Here is an 18,905-nt window from a genome sequence, read left to right as displayed (position 1 = left end):
TTAGCACGGGGTTTTTCATTGACATTTGAAGAGAAGGACAAATCATTAACCCAAGTTAGTGAGCACAGGCTTGATATAGGAACATGTAACATTTAACTGGAAGTTAAGTTTTATATTTACACTAACTTTGGCCTGTCTTCTCTCTGTGTTACAGAAATACTAATAAGGAGCATTTGACCTTCTAATATCTACAGCTGAATCTCCAGTTCCCGGGATTAGGAACGAGTGCCTTCAGAACCAATATGTAGCAAATGGGTATCACGCCTCCGAAGCTCCTCCTCTGGTTCAACGCTTGCTTGTTTTAAGGATCCTCGTCGCCTCAGCAGTGAATTGTTCTTGTGAACTTCAGAAACAGATTTCATGCGGTGCTTGCTAAACATTGAGTCACCATGAGTATAAAGAAAAGGACTGTAAAGAGAAGGATCCAAAAGTCCCATCATCTAAAGAAAGGGAGAAGGAGGCTAAAGCCTCTGGAGGATTTGGGAAAGAGAGCAAAGAAAAGGAGCCTAAGACCAAAGGGAAAGATGCCAAAGATGGAAAGAAGGACTCCAGTAGCACACAGCCTGGGGTAGCTTTTTCAGTGGACAATACGATAAAAAGACCTAATCCAGCCACAGGTACCCGCAAAAAATCCAGCAATGCTGAAGTGATCAAAGAGCTAAATAAATGCCGGGAAGAGAATTCAATGCGCTTGGACTTGTCCAAGAGGTCTATACACATGCTTCCATCAGCTATCAAAGAGCTAACGCAGTTAACAGAACTTTATTTATACAGTAACAAACTGCAGTCCTTACCGGCAGAGGTGGGCTGTCTTGTGAACCTGATGACACTGGCCCTGAGTGAAAACTCACTTACCAGTTTGCCTGACTCTCTTGATAACTTGAAGAAACTGCGCATGCTTGACCTGCGGCATAACAAACTTAGAGAAATTCCTTCCGTGGTGTATAGGCTAAGCTCTCTTGCCACTCTTTACCTACGCTTTAATCGTATAACTACTGTGGAAAAGGATATCAAAAACTTGTCAAAACTCACCATGCTTAGCATACGAGAGAACAAAATCAAGCAACTACCTGCTGAAATTGGTAAGCGATTATACTGACTGAAAGTTTAATTCTCCAGGTGCCCGTCTCCATTTAAAACTTCATAAAGTTATGCTCTTGATCATATTGTTGCAATGTTAGCTTATACTGAGAGTAATCAATACCTTGGATATATTTTTTAAAAAACAACAGAAGCCCTCTTTCTTCATCTATCATCTTAAAATCAGATGTATCTTGTTTTCATCTTTGCCTTGTGCTTTCATGTGTTGTGTTTTGAGAGCCCAGATGGTTTAAAAAAAAAAAAGGGAAAATATACAGGGCCATATTTCATTTTAAGATTTCTTCATAAATCATTTATGAACTGTTGCAAGTTATAAACACATTATGGGCATGTTACAGAGGGGTGTGACCATGGTAATGCAAGGTAAAGTAGGTAGCTACATGCTATTGCCATGAGCAAGCTGTTGAAGTCTGTAACAGTTAATAATGTAGGTTAATGATTCGTGGAAGCCTTTAAGTCATGACTATATGAATGCATGGACTCAATATAAAGTGACCAAATGTGGTATGCATTGTTGATGTTTCTTATGACTTTTAAATTAATAATATTTGTTTTTCCAAATACTGTTACAGAAGTTTGAAAGATGGTGAAATAGTATGAAAGTGGCTTATTGATTTAAATAGTTTATTAAGCTCTATGTCAAGAACTCCTAAGTTGTTCCTAGTAGGTTCTGATTCATGGAGAACATATCTTTATCAGGCTGTTCTCGAGCAATGTTTGAACAATATATGTTCCTTATAAAAAGGAGATTCTATTAACAGTGGATTTTTTTTTTTCTGTGTATCGCAAGCGTAGCTTAGTCCCTTTAGGGGGAGGGGAAACAAAAACTTCGTGCAGTTAAGAAACTGGTTTGACTTTCTTCGAGTGTGGAAAAATACTTGTAAAAGCCCTTGTAACACTGCGAGTAATAATTCCCATGCCCTGTTTTTAAAAGCTGATGTAGGACTTTTCCTGTTAACCAAGCCAGTGCGTGAGTCTGTTCCGTGTTAGCAGTTGGCCCCTGTGCTCGCTGATTTTGCAGAGCTTGGGAAATGCTCGTTTGGATCCCTAATGGATCTTTTTCACACCAGCAGTGTTTGCCTCTTTCTCCTGCACCTTGATATGAAAAATACATACGATAACATGTTCTTGATGGCAGGAACTTCTGGGCATGTCTGAAACTGCTAATCATGTTACCAGCAATGTCTGGTGCAGACAGCTTCTGTACATGATAGCAGGAGTGAAGAGATGTAGGGAGGCTGTCAGTTATTGGTCTCAGTCTTGTAGCTGCTATTGGAATGGATTCTACTATAGCCACAGAAACACTTTTTTGCTAGCCAAAAGTTAAATGGTTAATGTGGTATATTTTCTGATCACCGTCATTTTTGAGTTGGCACAAGAATCTCAGCAGTCCTAGGGATTTCCCCTGGGAGAACTAAGGAATTATAATTTTGACCTATTTTGACACTTCAGTTAAAGTCCAACAGCCTCTTTTTACTAATCAAAGAATCGAACTGGAAACCATGGGGCTGATGTTTGGGAAAAAAAAAAAAAATCCAACAACAAAAATCCACCAAAACACAAAACATACTATGTGTTTCTTGATATGTTGAAGAAATTGTGTCTGATTTAGCTGGTTGAGTTGTATCACACAATTGTCTGTACTGTACCTGGGTCTATTTGTGACTCAGTTATTAAATGTAATCTAGCACAGAGTCAGCTTCTGAGGTTCAACTGGGGATAGTACTGCATAAGTTTAAGTTAATGCTCGTGTGTGAAGAAAAAACTTCTGTGAGATGTTGCCTTCCGGTGTTCGATGTTGCCCTTTAGAAACTTTTCATGTGTGTGTTACTGCAGACATTATTGCTGGAACCTCTTTGTTTAACTGTTTTGCTTGTTGAGTTCTTATGGTTAAGTTTATGTTAAAATATATAATTTCTGTATGTGTTTGTCTTGAAATCATGGAGAAATTTAGTAGATATACGTATCATGAAGGAATATGTGACTTTTTTCTTTTGTATTTTTTTTATTCTTGTCTTAATATGCATACAGGCAGTGTTCTCAGTTTGTTATCAAACCCTAGCTTGAGAACATTAACTACTTTACTTCTGTCTGTGTACCCAGCAGTTAGTCGTGCCTTTATTTGTATTGTGATAGTGCCCATGTTCCTTGTTACGGGTCAGCACCTCATTGTGGAAGGCACTTTAGAAGCACACATGCAAGACGACTGTCACCCTTATGAAGAATTTTGAAGGGAAATTGCTATGTTCAACAGCATTCTTTTTTATTTGAAGTAAATTTCTCTGAATAGGTTGCCTGCAATTGAATGAGTTGAAAAATAAATTAAAGGATTTCTAAGTTTAAGTAACACAAATAATTTTAACTGCCAAGACATACAGAACAGGCGTTTGAAAACCTTTTTGCTCAAGTAGTAAAGCCAGACAAGATAGTTTCACTTCTGTAATTGATTTCTACTCACTCACTTTCATGTATCTTTGTTCTAGTACAAAGATGAAATACTTGCGTTGGAAACACAGCTGAAAAATGAAACTGCTGAGGAACGTATTTTTTACTTTCCAGTGGAATTTCTCTGCTGTTATTTCTCTGCATTTTACGTGTGCACTTAAAAAAAACCTTGCCTTTTAAGTCCAAATAATTTTAATCCCTTGTATGTTTATAATACAGTTCCTAAATACTATATACAAGCAAACACTCTTATGTTATCAGCTTGTAAATAACACAGAAATTTTTGTTGCTGCAAAGCAGGAAGTAAAATGAGGCCATTATCTTTTTATAAAGCAGCATCATGCAGAGCATTTCAAATTCTTTTTAAAAATACCCCATTGTTCTAAGGCCCAAGGCTCACATATCTGATGGTAAGCTAGTGTGCTTGTTCACATTTGTAAAAATTCAAAGCTCGTGTAACTCACTGACTTGTCCAGCAAGGAAGAGTCTTGGAGCCGTTAGCTACATGTGTTTGTTGCTCATCTGATACACAAGGATGTGAAGAATCCTGGGTTTTCGTTACTTTGTCTTTTGGGGGAAGATATACTACAAAAGATTGCCCTGGACAGAAGAAAGTTAAAACCCCAGACTTCAGCTTGAATGATGGGATGTTGCTACTGTTCCCTCAAAGAGCCGGCGTGGAGTGTGATGGAATTAAAGTCCTACCCTTGTGCTAGAGACTTGCAATGACTTTCACTGCCACTGAACACAAAATAGCTATTCTGTATAATTATAAAAGGCTTTTGGTCTTTAGGATCTTGCTGCTTTAAAACAATGGGTCACCTGATTTTTAAGCAATCGTTCAATTTAATTACTTTTCTAGGAAACTTTAGTCTCCAGCCTTATAAAATAAAGTCTATTTTCCTTCTTCTGTCGTTGAAAGAAACTGAAAGTAGGTCCTGGAGTCTTAAGCGCTCTAATATTTGAGACCTTTCTTCTAAGACCTGATACGTCTATGAGTAGTTGATTTTTCTGCCAGTGATGTTTCACTGTTCTTAGATGCAGTGGTTTCCCTCTATTGCTTACCTTTGCTCTCCCATGGCGTGTGCTGACTGCAGTCATATCTTCTCCCAGCTATTACTCAGATCACAATTTTTAGTCTTGCATAAGGTCTCCATTCCTTCTATCACCTTGCTATCCATTTTCTGTGCTGTCTTATGTTTTGAATGGTGAGCATGCTTGATTAGTTTGAATATACTGTTCCAGATGAGAGTTTCCCGCTTTGTGCTGGAGGTAACTCTGACCATACATCTGGATCGTATTGCAGCTGTGTCAAGACTTACCACACAAACGCTCTTGTGACCACCTGAGACACCTGCGCTCCTTGCCTTCTCTGTTCTCCCTCTCTGCCAGAGGTCAGTTCTGAGATCCTAATAGAAATGTGCTCTTTTTTTCACTACTAAGTTTTATAGTTTCCATTATTTTTAGTTACCTCTTTCTTCCAATGCCTCTAGCTTGCTAGAAGACCCTTGCTTTCTGATTAAGTAATTGCTGAAGGCACTCTACAAGATTGGTCTTGAGGTGGATTCTTAAGAGAGTCCTGGAGAGGTAACCTCAAGCCAAGCTGATGTTATACTTTCCGTCCTGTTACATCCATAGCAAGTTGTAGTCAATTCCTCACGTATCTTGACATCTGCTAGTTGCCACCTGAGTCTCCTGGTTATTTTCTGTATGCTACTACATCAGACATCTTTGTGGAGTCTAGGTTAACTAGACTGAATAAACTACATCTTCCATATTTTTGTAGAAAACTGTTAACTCTTTATGCCAAACTAATTTAGTATTTTACTGATAGTTTTTCGAATAACTTTTTATTTGTCTCTGCTTTCAGTTCAATGCCTTTTGTAATGTTTCCTGCAAATTCTGTTGGTCTGTGTCATGTTTAGATGACTGAGGTTGACAGAATTTCCTCTTGTTATTTCTCTATATTAAATTTTGAGTTGATGGTCTCCAATCCTATGGTAGTTTTCCTTGTTTGCTAGATGATGTGTAGAAGCTGTACTTCTGGTCATGTGATTTCAAAATAAGTTTCTAGAAATGCTTATCTAGAACATCTGGTGCTTGCTGTGCAAGCATATAGTATTAACTTTGTTAGAAATAGAATCCTTTTAGGGGAACCTGAAACTAAAACATTTCTTAAAAGCCTGAGTTGAAGGTAAAACACTTAACAAAATGGTGTTTGCAAAACACATGGTTGATCAGATTTTGAGTGGTCCTGAAAACTGCTTTAAAACAACTGACCTCTTACAGTGTGTCTTGTCTTGAGGAAAACCTAGAAGAGGTGAACCTACCAGTACTGAACTGCTGGGAACTAATCTAAAGTTTGGTACTATTTCAGGCTTTAAGCTGTTTCTGATAGTTAAACAACACAAACTTAAATTAGGTGACTACACTGGGGGAAGAGTTGCTTTGCATTTAAAACAAACATTTTAGTGAGAAAGAGGAAGCTTTACTATCTATAGTTAGTAAACAAGTATGTGTGTTTCTGGTCTCTTTTTGTCTCCAGAATGCAGTACCTCTTGTTCCCTTGCATCCAGTTGCTTCATATAGGTAGGATGATGGCAATAAGGTTTCTTGTCTTTTCAATATTCAGAAGTTTTTAATAGTACTTTTAAATAGTAGTTTACTCACTGAACTCAGTAAACCAAAAGATGAAGCTGTGCTTTGGAAGAAGATAGTCTTTTAGTAAGTCGGCAAATTCAGGCTCTGGCCACCTAGCGAGTCGTTGCTACTAGTCATTTATTGGACTTCTCTTAACACTTTTCCAGCAACATGTATGTTGCTTCTACAGTTTTAATGCAATTTAAGTGGTTTTAATAGACTGCATAGTAAGATGAGGTCTTGGTATGCATTGTTGCATTTTCAAATATAAACACATTTGTTTGAATAAGATCTAAAAATACTTTAAAAAAATCTATTTGACTGAAAACATGTTCTGAGGTGTTTTTTAAAAAATTCGGTTTTTTGCATGTTTAGCCAAAAGCTCTGTTCAAAAGTAGCTGAGTTAGGGGGAGTTTTTGTGAAATGGCTGTGCTGGTGTGCAGCAGCTTCGTGATGCTGAAAGGGGTAGTATCCACTGCCCTCCTCACAGCTTCCCAGCTGCTCAGTCCTTCTGCCTCCTTCATCTGAACTGTTCCTTGGTGAGCTGATTTATCTCGCTGAACTAACAGAATAATATTCCTGGTTTTGCTGCTTTTGTTTGTTACTTTAGTTAGTTGAAATCAGTGAAGTTTCAGATAAGACTGAACTGCTGTAGGAGGAGGAGTGGGAGAGCATGGACTGAAACAGGGAGAGCAGGACCGCTGCTTTTGCCCACACTGAGCTGTTAGATCAGCTTGGCTCGCTGCAGCTCACTTGTGAAACCTCACAGGTAGGATTGCTCCTGGTGTATAAAAGCATGTCGAGTACACTGCAAGTGCTTGGAAGAGGAATGGATTACTGTCTGCGGAGAGCCGTTGAAAATGCATCAGATTATATTTTCAGAATCTTTTTTTCTGCCTTTTACCCCTGCTTTCCATGTCTTGTTCCACAAAGTGTGTAGCTCATTGGAGTCCTGGTAGCATCAGCTCAGACACACCTTCCTGAAGCAATTTTTTATGTTTTTACGTACAGTGATGAGAATTCATTGATGCAAAATTCTTGATGGCAAAGCTACTCCATGTTGCTCTTTGTGAACCTAGTCTTTCTTATAAATTGCATCCTAGCTAACAGTGGTGATAAACTTTCAGAGCCCATCTTGCCCAGTATCCTGCTTCTGACGGTAACCCTAAGCAAACATCTGCATAAAACCAGGGTAAGTGTATATATGAGGCTTAGTCTGACTCCTTTCCCAGATCCAGCTATTTTCATATCAGGGATTTCTTGAGTCTGGTGCAGATTGTCTCTCAGTATTTCTCATCAGACTTCAAGGGCTTGATCATTTTTTCCCTTTAAACTCCTATAAACTCTTTGCATCCTTGTCAAAGTCCGTAAGTGTGCTTTGAACGTTGTTCTTGACAGATGAATCCTAGGGGTGGTCAGCAGTCATCCTTATCTCTGTGACATTAACGATTTGTATATCATTCCTTCAGATTTGGCCTCTGAATGCTAATGGATTGTTTGAAGTCCATCACTTCATAAGTGAAGCTAGATATGGGCTCCTGGTCCCCATATACATTGCTTTACATTTTATGTGCCTAATTTAATCTATCATCATGTTGCCCAGGCACTTAGTCTTGTGAAGTTTTTCTGCAGTATCTCACTCTGCCCTTGTCCTTACTGTTGTTAATAATTTAGTATCATCAACAAACTTCTACTGCTGCTCAGCCCTAGATTAAAAGTCCACTGTTACGCAGATGTTAATATAGATACCTACCAAGTGCAGAAGGAGAACTTACGTTCTCACTTGTCTGTTGAATCTCTGGTGGCATCCATGAAATAAAACATTAATGGAAAGGTTTCCATGTGGAAGTTTTGCCAAAACACAATCTGGAAATGAGTTCACAAGGTGGACTCCAGCTTCACCACCATATCTGGTAAATTGTCCGTTCCACTGAGATCAAAAAGTTGAAGATTAGAATGGAAGAATGTGACTGCTTTGGTGAGTCAGACGGTCAGCATGAGAAGGATGAAAACCAGAGGAACTGTTTTGGGATGAGGCCAAGCAAATGCTTCAATTTGCAGGCTGTTACTTACGCAAGCCTTTTGCATTTCTTGATTTTTATTGCATTCCTCCATGTTGTGTTGAAGGAATTGTTTTGGACAATCAAGATGATAATATTTTCTTCACAAAGACAAGGTTGCATCTTATACGAGTTTTGGGTATTTTTCTCTTAGGACACACAGCTCAAATAGAAGTAATATTGTCAACACAGTTTAAATTACATTTGCATAGTTTCTGCAGGTTTCTTAAGACTACAAATATTGTGCTTTCTGTCTGTGAATGCAACTCTTATTCTGTGGAGAATCTGGCCAGGGCTGTTCTGCAAGGGAAATATTTTTAGATTGTAATTCAGGGAATCTGCCTACACCAAACTTGGAATGTCTCTGAGAGTCTCTTCTGTTCTTCCCTTCCCCCATCTACCCAATACCCAATATTAATTTGTGGTTTCTTCAGCACTTTGAAACTCTTTTTCATAACACTTGCACCTGCTTGGTTTTCGGTAGCGTAGACAGCAACCCAGATGTGTGCAGCTGCATTAGTTAATGTCTACTGACTCCATGCTGAATAGAGTGCCTCCTTATTAAATGACTTGTTAGTTGCAAAGCTTTTCAGTGATGCTCTGAATTTCACTTCCACATTTTTTTAGCAGACCTGACAATATAGAGAAATATTTCTTTACATTATTTATATCTTAGAACCACTTCTGTTTCAGCAGTTTGAAGGAAACTAGGTTGTGTTCCTGGCCTTAGTTGGCATGCTAATTTCTGCAAACACTGTGGTTGAGAATGTTTTTATATTTTTGTATTCTAATGTCATAAAAGCATGAAGTTGTGAACAGAAGTGGAATAAATACAGGCATTGATGTGTGTGCTGCTCCCTAGAAGGCAGAGAAAATGACTGCTTATTTGATCCAGTTCTGGTTGCTTACTTGAGCTGCAGGACGAGCGAAGAACTTGGCTTCAGCTTTGGTGTCTGGATTCTGATTCCTGTGAAGGCTCTTGTGGGGATGCAGTTTTGTCTTGTCAGCTAGTCAAACTCCTCCTGATTACATTTTCTTCAGACTGGCTTTAGGATAACTATTAAGTAGTCCTGCCTTTTTGATCTACTTGCAGAGCTTATTGGGATGATGCCCCAAGTGTAATTCCAGTAAATACTGACAGCTTGTTAGAAGTCCAGCTTTTTTTTTTTTTTTTTTTTTTAATATCAATGTTGCAGTTATTTTAACTGTTTGAATACTTTCATAAGTGCTGAACAGAGGGAAATAATCGCTTTTCTCAGGCTACCCTTCCTAATTGCAGCCCAGTAGGTGGTTAGCCTTTATTATTTGAGAGAGCGAGCACTTGTTCCACACTCAAAATGGACGAGATCCAATATGTGACCCCAGCTTCAGCTTCACCAGGACCCTCTGGTCCTTCCCTGCAGAGCTGTTTCCTCACCAGCTGGTGCAAGGCTGTGCTGCTTTACAGGATTATTCTGTGCTAGGTGCAAGACTTGTCCTTTGCTTGGCACTTCATGAGGTTCCTGTTGGTTTATTCTATTGCCCAGCTCAAATCTGCCTTGAGCCCTTGCTAAGTCTGCTTCGCCTACATGTTTCACATGTTTAAAATGTTGTTTGAACATGTTTTTATTTATTATTTATAACTGAAAGTAACAAATATTACTAAAATTTAAAAGTGTTTTGCTCTTTTGTCTTGTTGAAGCTTGTTTAAGACCAGATTTTGAGTCTTTTCAGTTGAGCTTAGCCTCTGTGTTTTCGAGTGGTTCCCATAACTAGATCCTCTTGCACATTCTGCAAATTCTAAATATTTTACTGTGCTTATTTCTTACTTGTATGAATATTTTAACTTTGGTACAAAAGTCACTTGTGACCATATTAATTACTATATTACTATACTCAGTAACTCTTCTGTGTAAGTTGTGCAGTAATAATTCAAAATAACTCTGCGTGCTTACCTGTTCTTTTGGGCAGTTGGTAACGCACAGCAAAAAGTTCAGGCTGTCTGTTACAGTGATGTACTCAAATCTCATAGAGGGAAAAGATTTTGAAACTGTAAAATTGTTTTTAATTTTTTTCTAAAATCAGGACACTTATCCCAAAGAGTTTTATAGACAGACTAAAAATTATTTTGCCTTTTTTTTTTTTCCAGTAGAGAACCTAGTGAGAGGTGAAAAACTACCAAAGTTATGGGAACTATTTGTAACTTTTCCCAGCATTGCTGATTTCGAATAATTATTCTTTAGAAATTAGCTTACAACCAGTGTTCTGACACACCAGTCTGAAGTCCCACTAATATTTGCATTTTCCTCTTCCTTGTACTTTCCATAAGAGTCTTGATCCTCCTGGTGTGTCATCTGGCCCAGGATTTATCATGTTGTGAAGGATTTGATAATTTTCAATCTGTTTAAGCATGGGCAGGCACGGAGCTAATCCAGTGGAAAAAAGGCTGTATTACAAATTGCGTTTGCCGTCCAAGAGTGTTGCCCACTGATTGAATTAGTGGTAGGAGATACTGAAACATCTTTGCTATTGACCTGTACTCTCTCCCTATATGACTGTTAATTTGTGTGTACTTTTATATTTTTTTAACGACGCCCTATTTTGGTTTTTAAATGGCCAAGAAGAATTTTCAGAGTTATGCAAGTCAAGGCATGTAACTCGGTCCTCTTTTCAATAACAGGTTTTCAAGGTTGGCCGTGTAATGGGACTATAATTCTGCCTCATTATGCAGAAAATATTAGTCATTTCGTAATGCTGGGGTTTTTCAGCAGGTATATTTAGCTTTGTCATACTATAACATTTAGTCTTCGTGCATATGAGAACAACGAGGTGATTGCTCACCCCACCTTTTTTTAAGGACTGTTGAGATGTATACTTAGCTGTATTTTCAACAGTGTTTTTAACTGGAAGGTGGTTGGGAGTCTTCACAAAATATTTTATCTGAAAAATGTGTGTGAATTGTCTGAATTTTTTTATCTTGTAGAATCTTTTAAAAGATAAGTTTTTACAAACTATGTAATAGGGTGTAAATAACTTTTGAGAAAGTTGTTTGCAAAGGAACTGCTTTATGTATTTCATATGGGCTTTACTTCTACTTCAGAATCTTTTATTGTCGAGGCTGATAGTATATGTAATCTCTGCCTGCTTTCTTGTCAGATTTTGAGCTTCAGTTGCTTTTTTTCTTTTTCAATTGTAGTGCAGTATCGTATTTAAAAAAGGGGCAAAAAAAGCACAAAACCCCCCTCAAAACCCAACCACAAGCCCCACTACCTTTGTAGTTTATTTTCTAATTGTTCTGAGGATGCTTGTCCCTTCAATGCAGTTGCCAGTATTCCATAGAGAATCCTTTATTCACTACTGCAAGCTTAAGATTTCTCTATGTTGGCCATTACTTGTGGTGAAAAGAGTTAGTTCGTTTTACCTGTGAGTAGTGCTTCCCTAAGGTTGTGCTTGCCTTACTGCAGTAGTTTCAGGTGTTTGAACAGTCCTTTGGTGAAGTAATGCTAGCGTTGTCCACGTGGTGAACAGGAATGGGTTTTTCTTAGTGAACTCCTTTCTGGGTAAGGCTGGTTTCAAGCTGCAGCACATTTCTAGCTGATGTATTTCTGTTAAATTGATTAAGGTATGAATGTGTTACATCAAAGTTTATGTAGTAGAACAGAATAAGAGCAAATGTTTGTTCTTTTAATATGAATATGATTTTGAGCTCCTTCCTCATTAGCCATTTTTCTTTTTTGTACCTGAGCAAATCTTTCTTTTAGGAAAACTTCCTTTTTGATTTTGACATATACTTCTTACCTTGGCTAAGCAAAAATGCCAGATTTCAGTTGTATCTTGGTGAAACTTATTTTCAACTTTTTTTTGAGAAGTGTTTCCTTCAGTACAGTTGCCACTGTTCAGACAATAAGAAGGACACTTTCCATCACTGAAGCAAGCTGGCTTTACATTAGCTGCTGGAAAAGCATTATGCAGATGGCCTTAAGTTTGGCCTCTTTGTTCTGTCAGATCATTATCTGTTGTATTGATTGTGTATGCCATGTGTTTATCCTGGCATAATTTTTGAAAGAGCTGCTGTTGTGCAGCAGAGTGCAATGCACAGTGCATCCATTCATGGGGTAAATCACTGCCATCGGCTGGCTGGTGAAAGCACTGCCCCTGTTCTTTAGCCTGGCAGCAGCACACTCTCCATGTCCGGACTGGTTCTGGTCCCACATCCTGGGATGTTTTCAGTAGTGCTGGTCACGTTAACTGCAGTTTTACTGGTACTCAGACCTCCGTGCATGCAGAACAGAGAGCCTCTTGCCCAGGAACATAGCTAGAAATAGAGTTTAAGGAGCAGACAGGGCAGATGATGCTGACTGGCCACAGGGCATGACCAGTATTGGTTTATAAAGGACTAGACCCTTTTTTTCCTTATCCCCCTATTTTACCATACTTGTCCTTCCTAAACCACATTGATTCCTCCCTTTTCCCTTTCCTGAAGATCCAACTCTTACCATCCCAAGTTGCTTTTTCCTTGTGCCCTCTAGTAGGTGTTCGAGCCCCATATGCTGTAACAGCCATCAGCATGTGAGGTGCTGTGGAGAACCTTTCCATTTACCCACCGTGATGGGTCTCACACTGACCTTGGGACTGGCGGCTCTCCTGGGACGGCCCAGTGAGTTTTTGAATTCTCCCACCCACTGCTGGTCCTCTGCGGGCCTTTTGCATGTGGAGATGAGCCTCTACCACATCACCTAAAGGTTTTTCACCTTGTTCAGAGGTGCATGTTGTATGTAAGAATTTTTTCCGTATGTCATGGAGAACAATAGGAGAAATGTACCTTGAGTGCATGTTGTTGACCTGCACGTTCTGTTGTGTCTGAGCAAACTACGTTAAAACTCTTGAGAGAATCTGAGCACCGACTGCACTTTACCTCCCCTCTCCTTCTGCCCTTAGGGGGGAAAAAAGGACATTTTGGTGAGATACTGTCAAACCACAAGTATTAATCCGTGCAAGAGCAAGATTCCTTACTGAGCAATGCGAATTAGAAGTTGGATATTGTAGTATCTCTTGAAGTTGCCTTCCTTAAGTCAGTGTACATCATGAAAGGGCTTTAACTTTTGCTTGATTTCTGCTCTAGCATCTAAAATTTGTTGGGCAGACCTCTATCTATTTCAACATTCAAAAGTTTTATTAAAGGTTTACCAGTGTTGCTTTTTAAAATAATGTCTGCACCTTTAATCCAACAATATGAAGTATGGCTATCCAAATTAAACCAAAGTGTTAGCTTGCCCTTAATTGGCAAAATAAACACGGGTATCTCTCTTCTTTTTCCCTCCCCAAAATTAGCTAGTGCGATGTTTGTTTCAAACATGTAGCTTGCTGTTGTCAAAGTTTTCAGCAGGTGCAAAAATGAAGTGCAGCAAATGTTGCTGCGAAAACCCAAGTCTTTATTGACTTCAGCAGATGTAGAGTGGGAAGAGTCAAGTAAATGAGAAATCAGTGTGATGAAATGAAATTTATGGCACATTTCAAATTTGACATCATTGGTTTAGATCTGAAATGAAAACAAATGAAAACAGCAATCACGAAGTGAAAACTACTGCCCCAAAGTACACGAACATTCTTCGCAAAGATTTGTGGGTTTCTTTCTTTGTTTGTTAAAAGGGAGGGATTTTGAAGTCTTCCTCAAGCTTTTCTTCCTCCTTCTATTGCTTTCTACACTTTGCCCACTTGTTTTCATGAATAACAAGACTGCACTCCCACCAGAGCATTAACTCTTGCTCAAATTTTTTTTTTTTGTAAACTTAACTTTCTTCTGCATATTAATGGCATTGAAACACGTGGTTTATGCAGTGCTGGATACAGCGTGTTTGACTGGAATACACTTGAATGCTAACTTCAGGGAACGGGCACACACACACACAGTGATGGAGGAGCTGCTTAAGCACCACCTTTACTTTTCCATCTGCCTAGTTGCTAGAAAAACATCCCAATTTGGGCTAATAAATGTAGGAAATGTTATATGTTAACAATCTAACAGAAACTGAATAATGAAACTGTTGGGGTTGGCTTTTTTTTTTTTTTGGCTGACCTTTCACAACTGTTTTGTGATATGTAGTAAGTATTGTGGCTACGTGACACCTGCAACTTAATACAGAGTTTGAATTAATAAATATTTTATGATTTATTAAACCACCATTTGTCATTATCTGCTGATCTAATGGGTAGACAGTCTACACATCAGAACTTCCCAAACTGGTCCTGCAGGCCTCTGGGAAAATCCTTAAAGGATTGTGTCAAAGATAACACTGAAGCTTAAAAATAGACATTCACTCCTCTAAAGGAATTTGCTGCTCTTCCAAATTTGTTACTTACTGAGTCATGCTCAAATACAGTGACCTCATCTTTACTGGATAGAGTTGAAGCTTTTCAAATCATTTGCATTAATTTTACCTCCATCAGATACAAAAAATGTGAATGCACACACTTGTATTCATGCAGACGTTTGTTTTTTTTTTCAAACCCAACAAGCTATTGCTCAGAACACAGCATGTTTGTCTATAATATAGGTGAAACTGCTGTACGTAGAGAATTGTTCCTAGCTGTACTTTTAGATTAATGTATAAATGTCAGGAATGAAGCAGTTCAGTGTAAAGTAGCTCTAGACTCTAAGCAAGTCCAATCTTTTTTAAGGCTTAACGGATAAGCATTTTATTTCAAACTTTTATTTGCTGTAGCTCTGCTGGCATATATAAAATATAATAATCTGTGTAAATAGCTTTGCAGTTTACTTATATGTTGCCTTTTTTGTGATGACTAAGAATGATTAAAAATAGCACTCAAGACTTTCGGTGGATTATCTAGGTTGTCAGCCAAATAATTTTGATGCCTCTTAATTGTTGATTTTTATGCCTGAAGTGTTCTTAAAATTCAATACAATCTACTTATTCCGCGATGTTTTAAACTTTTGGTCAGGCTGAAACAAGTGTGAGGTATAGGTTTTTTACTTGTATTCCACAGCTTGAACTCTCAGAAAAAAAAAAAAAATCAATCAATAAATAAGATTTCTTCAGAGAATCTATAAAATCTTTATCTGAGTTTTTAAAAATAGTTGATCAGGTTTTAGATCTGACTGAAGAAATTGTGACACTGTAATGCCTTGTTGTAGCTGTGTAACTTTATGGTAGCAATAGCTTGCTTCAGATTATCCCCAAACCTGTTTGATTCTGTTAACCTCTGCATGGAAGTAATTGTCTAGAGCTGCACATTAAAGAAACTTGATGTTTTGGTTTTCTTGTGTGCTTTTAGGTGAGTTGTGTAACCTCATAACGCTGGATGTAGCGCACAATCAGCTCGAACACCTTCCGGAAGAGATTGGAAGCTGCATGCAGATCACCAACCTTGACTTGCAGCACAATGAGCTCTTGGACCTGCCAGAAACCATAGGTATGTGAATAGGCTGGAGAAGAGAAAATATTTCAAAATGTTCAGTAAGAGGAACAAATTTAAGAATGAGTATTCGGTTGGTGACTGTAGAATAACTGGTGTTCAGCTCAAGGCAGGTTTACACTTGGGATCAAAAGCAAAGTGTGTGTTACCTTAAACATAGTTTCTAGCTTTCTGAATTACTTTACTAAATCTATCTGTGCTGCAGAATGCGGCATTGTCTCAGAATAAGAGTTATAAGGAAAAGAAGTCCATCACTTCTAACTCTGATTTAAGGTGTTCTGTGGTTATGAATATATCTACAGCTTGTCTGTAGCTCAGTAATGCTCAGTAATGAAACTGAGCATATAAGAGAAAAAAAAAAAGGCTAAAAGACTATCAGTTAAGTGTAATACTTTGGCAGAGCGTTTCAACTAATGTCTTTGACTAATGAAAAACAGAACTAAAAAGATTAATGTTTTAAATTCTGTCTATTTTATGCTTTTCTGTGGACGAACTGAAAAAAAACCTTCGAAGTCCACAAAGTCCATGTTCTAATGCAATAAAATGCAGAGGGTTTGCAACTTAGATTGGGAATAAGACTGAAATAAACACTGTCCTGGTTGGTTTCGGAATCTCATATAGGATGAAACAACAAAATGTGACTTTTCCTAGTTAATTAAATCAGTTTTAAACAGATGGCAGAGAAAGATGCATGCTGTGATTTTAAAAGACAAAAAACAACGCCATCATGATTTTAAGCTCATATTTGTCACCAGAACTTTCTCGGGAGAATGAACATTATCACTTAAACGAGATTTATATTGAACATTTCATTAATGTACTTTAACGCAGAGTAAAGTGAATGAGCAGAAGAGTGAGGAACCACTTAACGACACTCCAGCTTTTTTTTCTAGCTGTAAATTGTTGAGTGTGGAGCTACTGTGGCTTTTTGTTTAGAAAGTTTGACCTGAACAGAGTTTATATTGATGAAATATCCACTGGAACTAAACTTCCTTCCTGCATTGATGATATTTTTAAACTCTGGAGATCCCGTTCCGTCTGGAATTTGCATCTAACTTACACAATTCATAACCACAGTCTTTATTTTTGTAGCTATTTTGTAAATCTTATAGAAAATTGTTTTAAATAAAATTTATATGTCGTGTATATGTTAGGAAGCGAGTTCTCTGGGCAAACTGCTAATTCTGGGAAAAGTTTTCTAAAGTGTGAGATTTTCATTGTTAGGGCTTATAGACCACTATTGTTGATTCTTGTGCAGAATTGTAGTAGGATTTACTGAGTTGTTTACTGACTGAGCTTATCAGAGGACCACAAAAATCTTAAATATAATACGCTTCAACACTGTGCTTACAGTGGAAAGGTCTTTGGTTAAGAGAGGCATGAAGTTACATAGGCAGTTAAGTCCTTTGTGATAAATACGGAATTGCTGACTATGCAATCAAGATAGTTTGGACGCATCTATTTCTTCAGAAAGTTATTGTAAGCTCAGGTGGTTTGTATTGAGTCAGGTTCATACCTGGTTGGACTGGATTTCTGCCCATTTGTTTTGTTTTTCCATTGCATTGTCTTTCTAGTTTTTTGAAGTTACTTATTGTTAAATGTATATAGCTGTCTCTTTACATGCTTATCTGAGCTGAATATCAATGCTATAGCCCAACAAACCACCAAAGGCAGACAAATAATGGCAAGAGACAACAGTGTGCTGTCGTGTCTTTAATCTTACAGTGCTTCAGTTTTAGCTCCACTGGAAGATATATGCTGTTTGTACTGACCAACGTGTAGTAGCTGAGCATTTCTGTTTAGAGTAAAAACTTAAAATCAGAAATTGGTATTTGTGCCACACATAGTTCACAAACAGCCAGAATTATTGAATACTTCAGGGAAAAATTTTAAACTCCAGCTTAAATGATAATGATCGACCTACATTTATGCATGTTACAGAAAAGGCGGCTGTAGCCAGTTCAGCAACATTGGCTTTGTTTCTTAGTCATCGCAGTTTTGGTTCAACATTAAAGCAAGTTGTGGCTTGATTTTTAGATTACAGCTTGCTTTGTGGTTAGGATTGTTCAGCAAGAGACTCTGAGTACTGAGAAAAACCCAGCGAGGCAATGGCGCGTGGCTGCCCGGCATGCTCAGTGTGGCCCTTCCGGCCTCTCCATCTCTCTCTCTGCCTTCTGCCTCTTCCCTGCTCGCAGATATCTACCTGGTGTTTGGCACAACTGGCTTTTCTTGCAATGTTTACACACTACCAGGTTTTAGGAGGCTTCATATAAGTGCTGTTAATGTTTCCCCAGTTCAGTCAAACCAGGGTGGGGGTCGCAGAGCGGGTACAGAAAAAGACCAAGCACATTTGCTTGTTATAAATATTTAATGTACTGTGAGCCTGTGAGCCTCCTATTATGGAACAGACTTTCCATTACTGCCGGGTCTGTCCCCTCCTTTTGATGGAGGCCCTTTTTTTTTTTTTTCTGGAGAGGGATGTTTTCGTCAAGCTGCTTTGAAAAACAAACAGCCCCCTTCCTTTTCTATTTCTTCCTCCCCTCAAAAAAGACCCCTTCCCTTCTTCCCCCACCCAAAATCCTTGCAAAATGCTTCTTCAATTGGCTGCTGGACTGTCTATCCAAGATTTGGTTTTACCACAGAAGGATTTCTGGACCTGCTGATCAAAAAAAAAAAAAAAAAAAAAAAAAAAAAATCCAAGATTTGGTTTTACCACAGAAGGATTTTTTGGACCCGGCGACAAAAAAAAAAAAAAAAAAAAAAAAAAAAAGAAAAATAGGCTTGTTTTGTAACGAACAGTGCTGTACTGAAATGGGCCGGAGCTGCGAGGAAGGGATGTTGGAGGGTGACATGCAGGGGAGTGGCAGGGAAGGGATTATGCATCAGCAGTGATTACAGAGGTACCAGAGCCAATGTACCCACTCTGTAAAAATACAAAGTTCTTGTTTCAACTAACTCTTATAAAGCACACGTTCGTGCAGTAACAAATGTCGATTTTAGATATTAGTCGTCAGGAAGTGACCTAATGTCTTGCTTTATAGATATTGGCTTAATACATTCATATCTGTATTTCAGTTGATTGAAAATTGTAAAGTACTTTGTATATTAGATCACTTCCTGTAAGAAAAATGAGCTTTGTGGAACAGCTTAGCACATTCCAAGAGTCTCAAGTCTAGAATCAAAATCATAGTAGGATCTTAGCTGCTTAGTGTTTTAATTGCAGAATTCCCCCCCCCCCCTTTTTTT

The 18,905-nt window shown here is 38.2% G+C and overlaps 1 protein-coding gene across 1 annotated transcript in view; it reads left to right on the top strand.

Moving 5' to 3' along the window:
• The window catches only part of SHOC2 (soc-2 suppressor of clear homolog (C. elegans)), a 44,821-nt gene that overhangs the window by 6,500 nt on the left and 19,416 nt on the right, over window positions 1–18,905 (top strand). The window contains exons 2-3 of the mRNA XM_010082632.1: window positions 385–1,082; window positions 15,519–15,656. Coding sequence (XP_010080934.1) covers window positions 385–1,082; window positions 15,519–15,656 — 836 coding nt within the window. The remainder of the gene's footprint in view (window positions 1–384; window positions 1,083–15,518; window positions 15,657–18,905) is intronic.

Source organism: Pterocles gutturalis, unplaced genomic scaffold (genome assembly GCF_000699245.1).
Source record: "Pterocles gutturalis isolate BGI_N339 unplaced genomic scaffold, ASM69924v1 scaffold42079, whole genome shotgun sequence".
NCBI lineage: Eukaryota > Metazoa > Chordata > Aves > Pterocliformes > Pteroclidae > Pterocles > Pterocles gutturalis.
The sequence above is the reverse complement of the archived record's forward strand: the minus strand, read 5'-3'. Positions and strand labels throughout refer to the sequence as shown.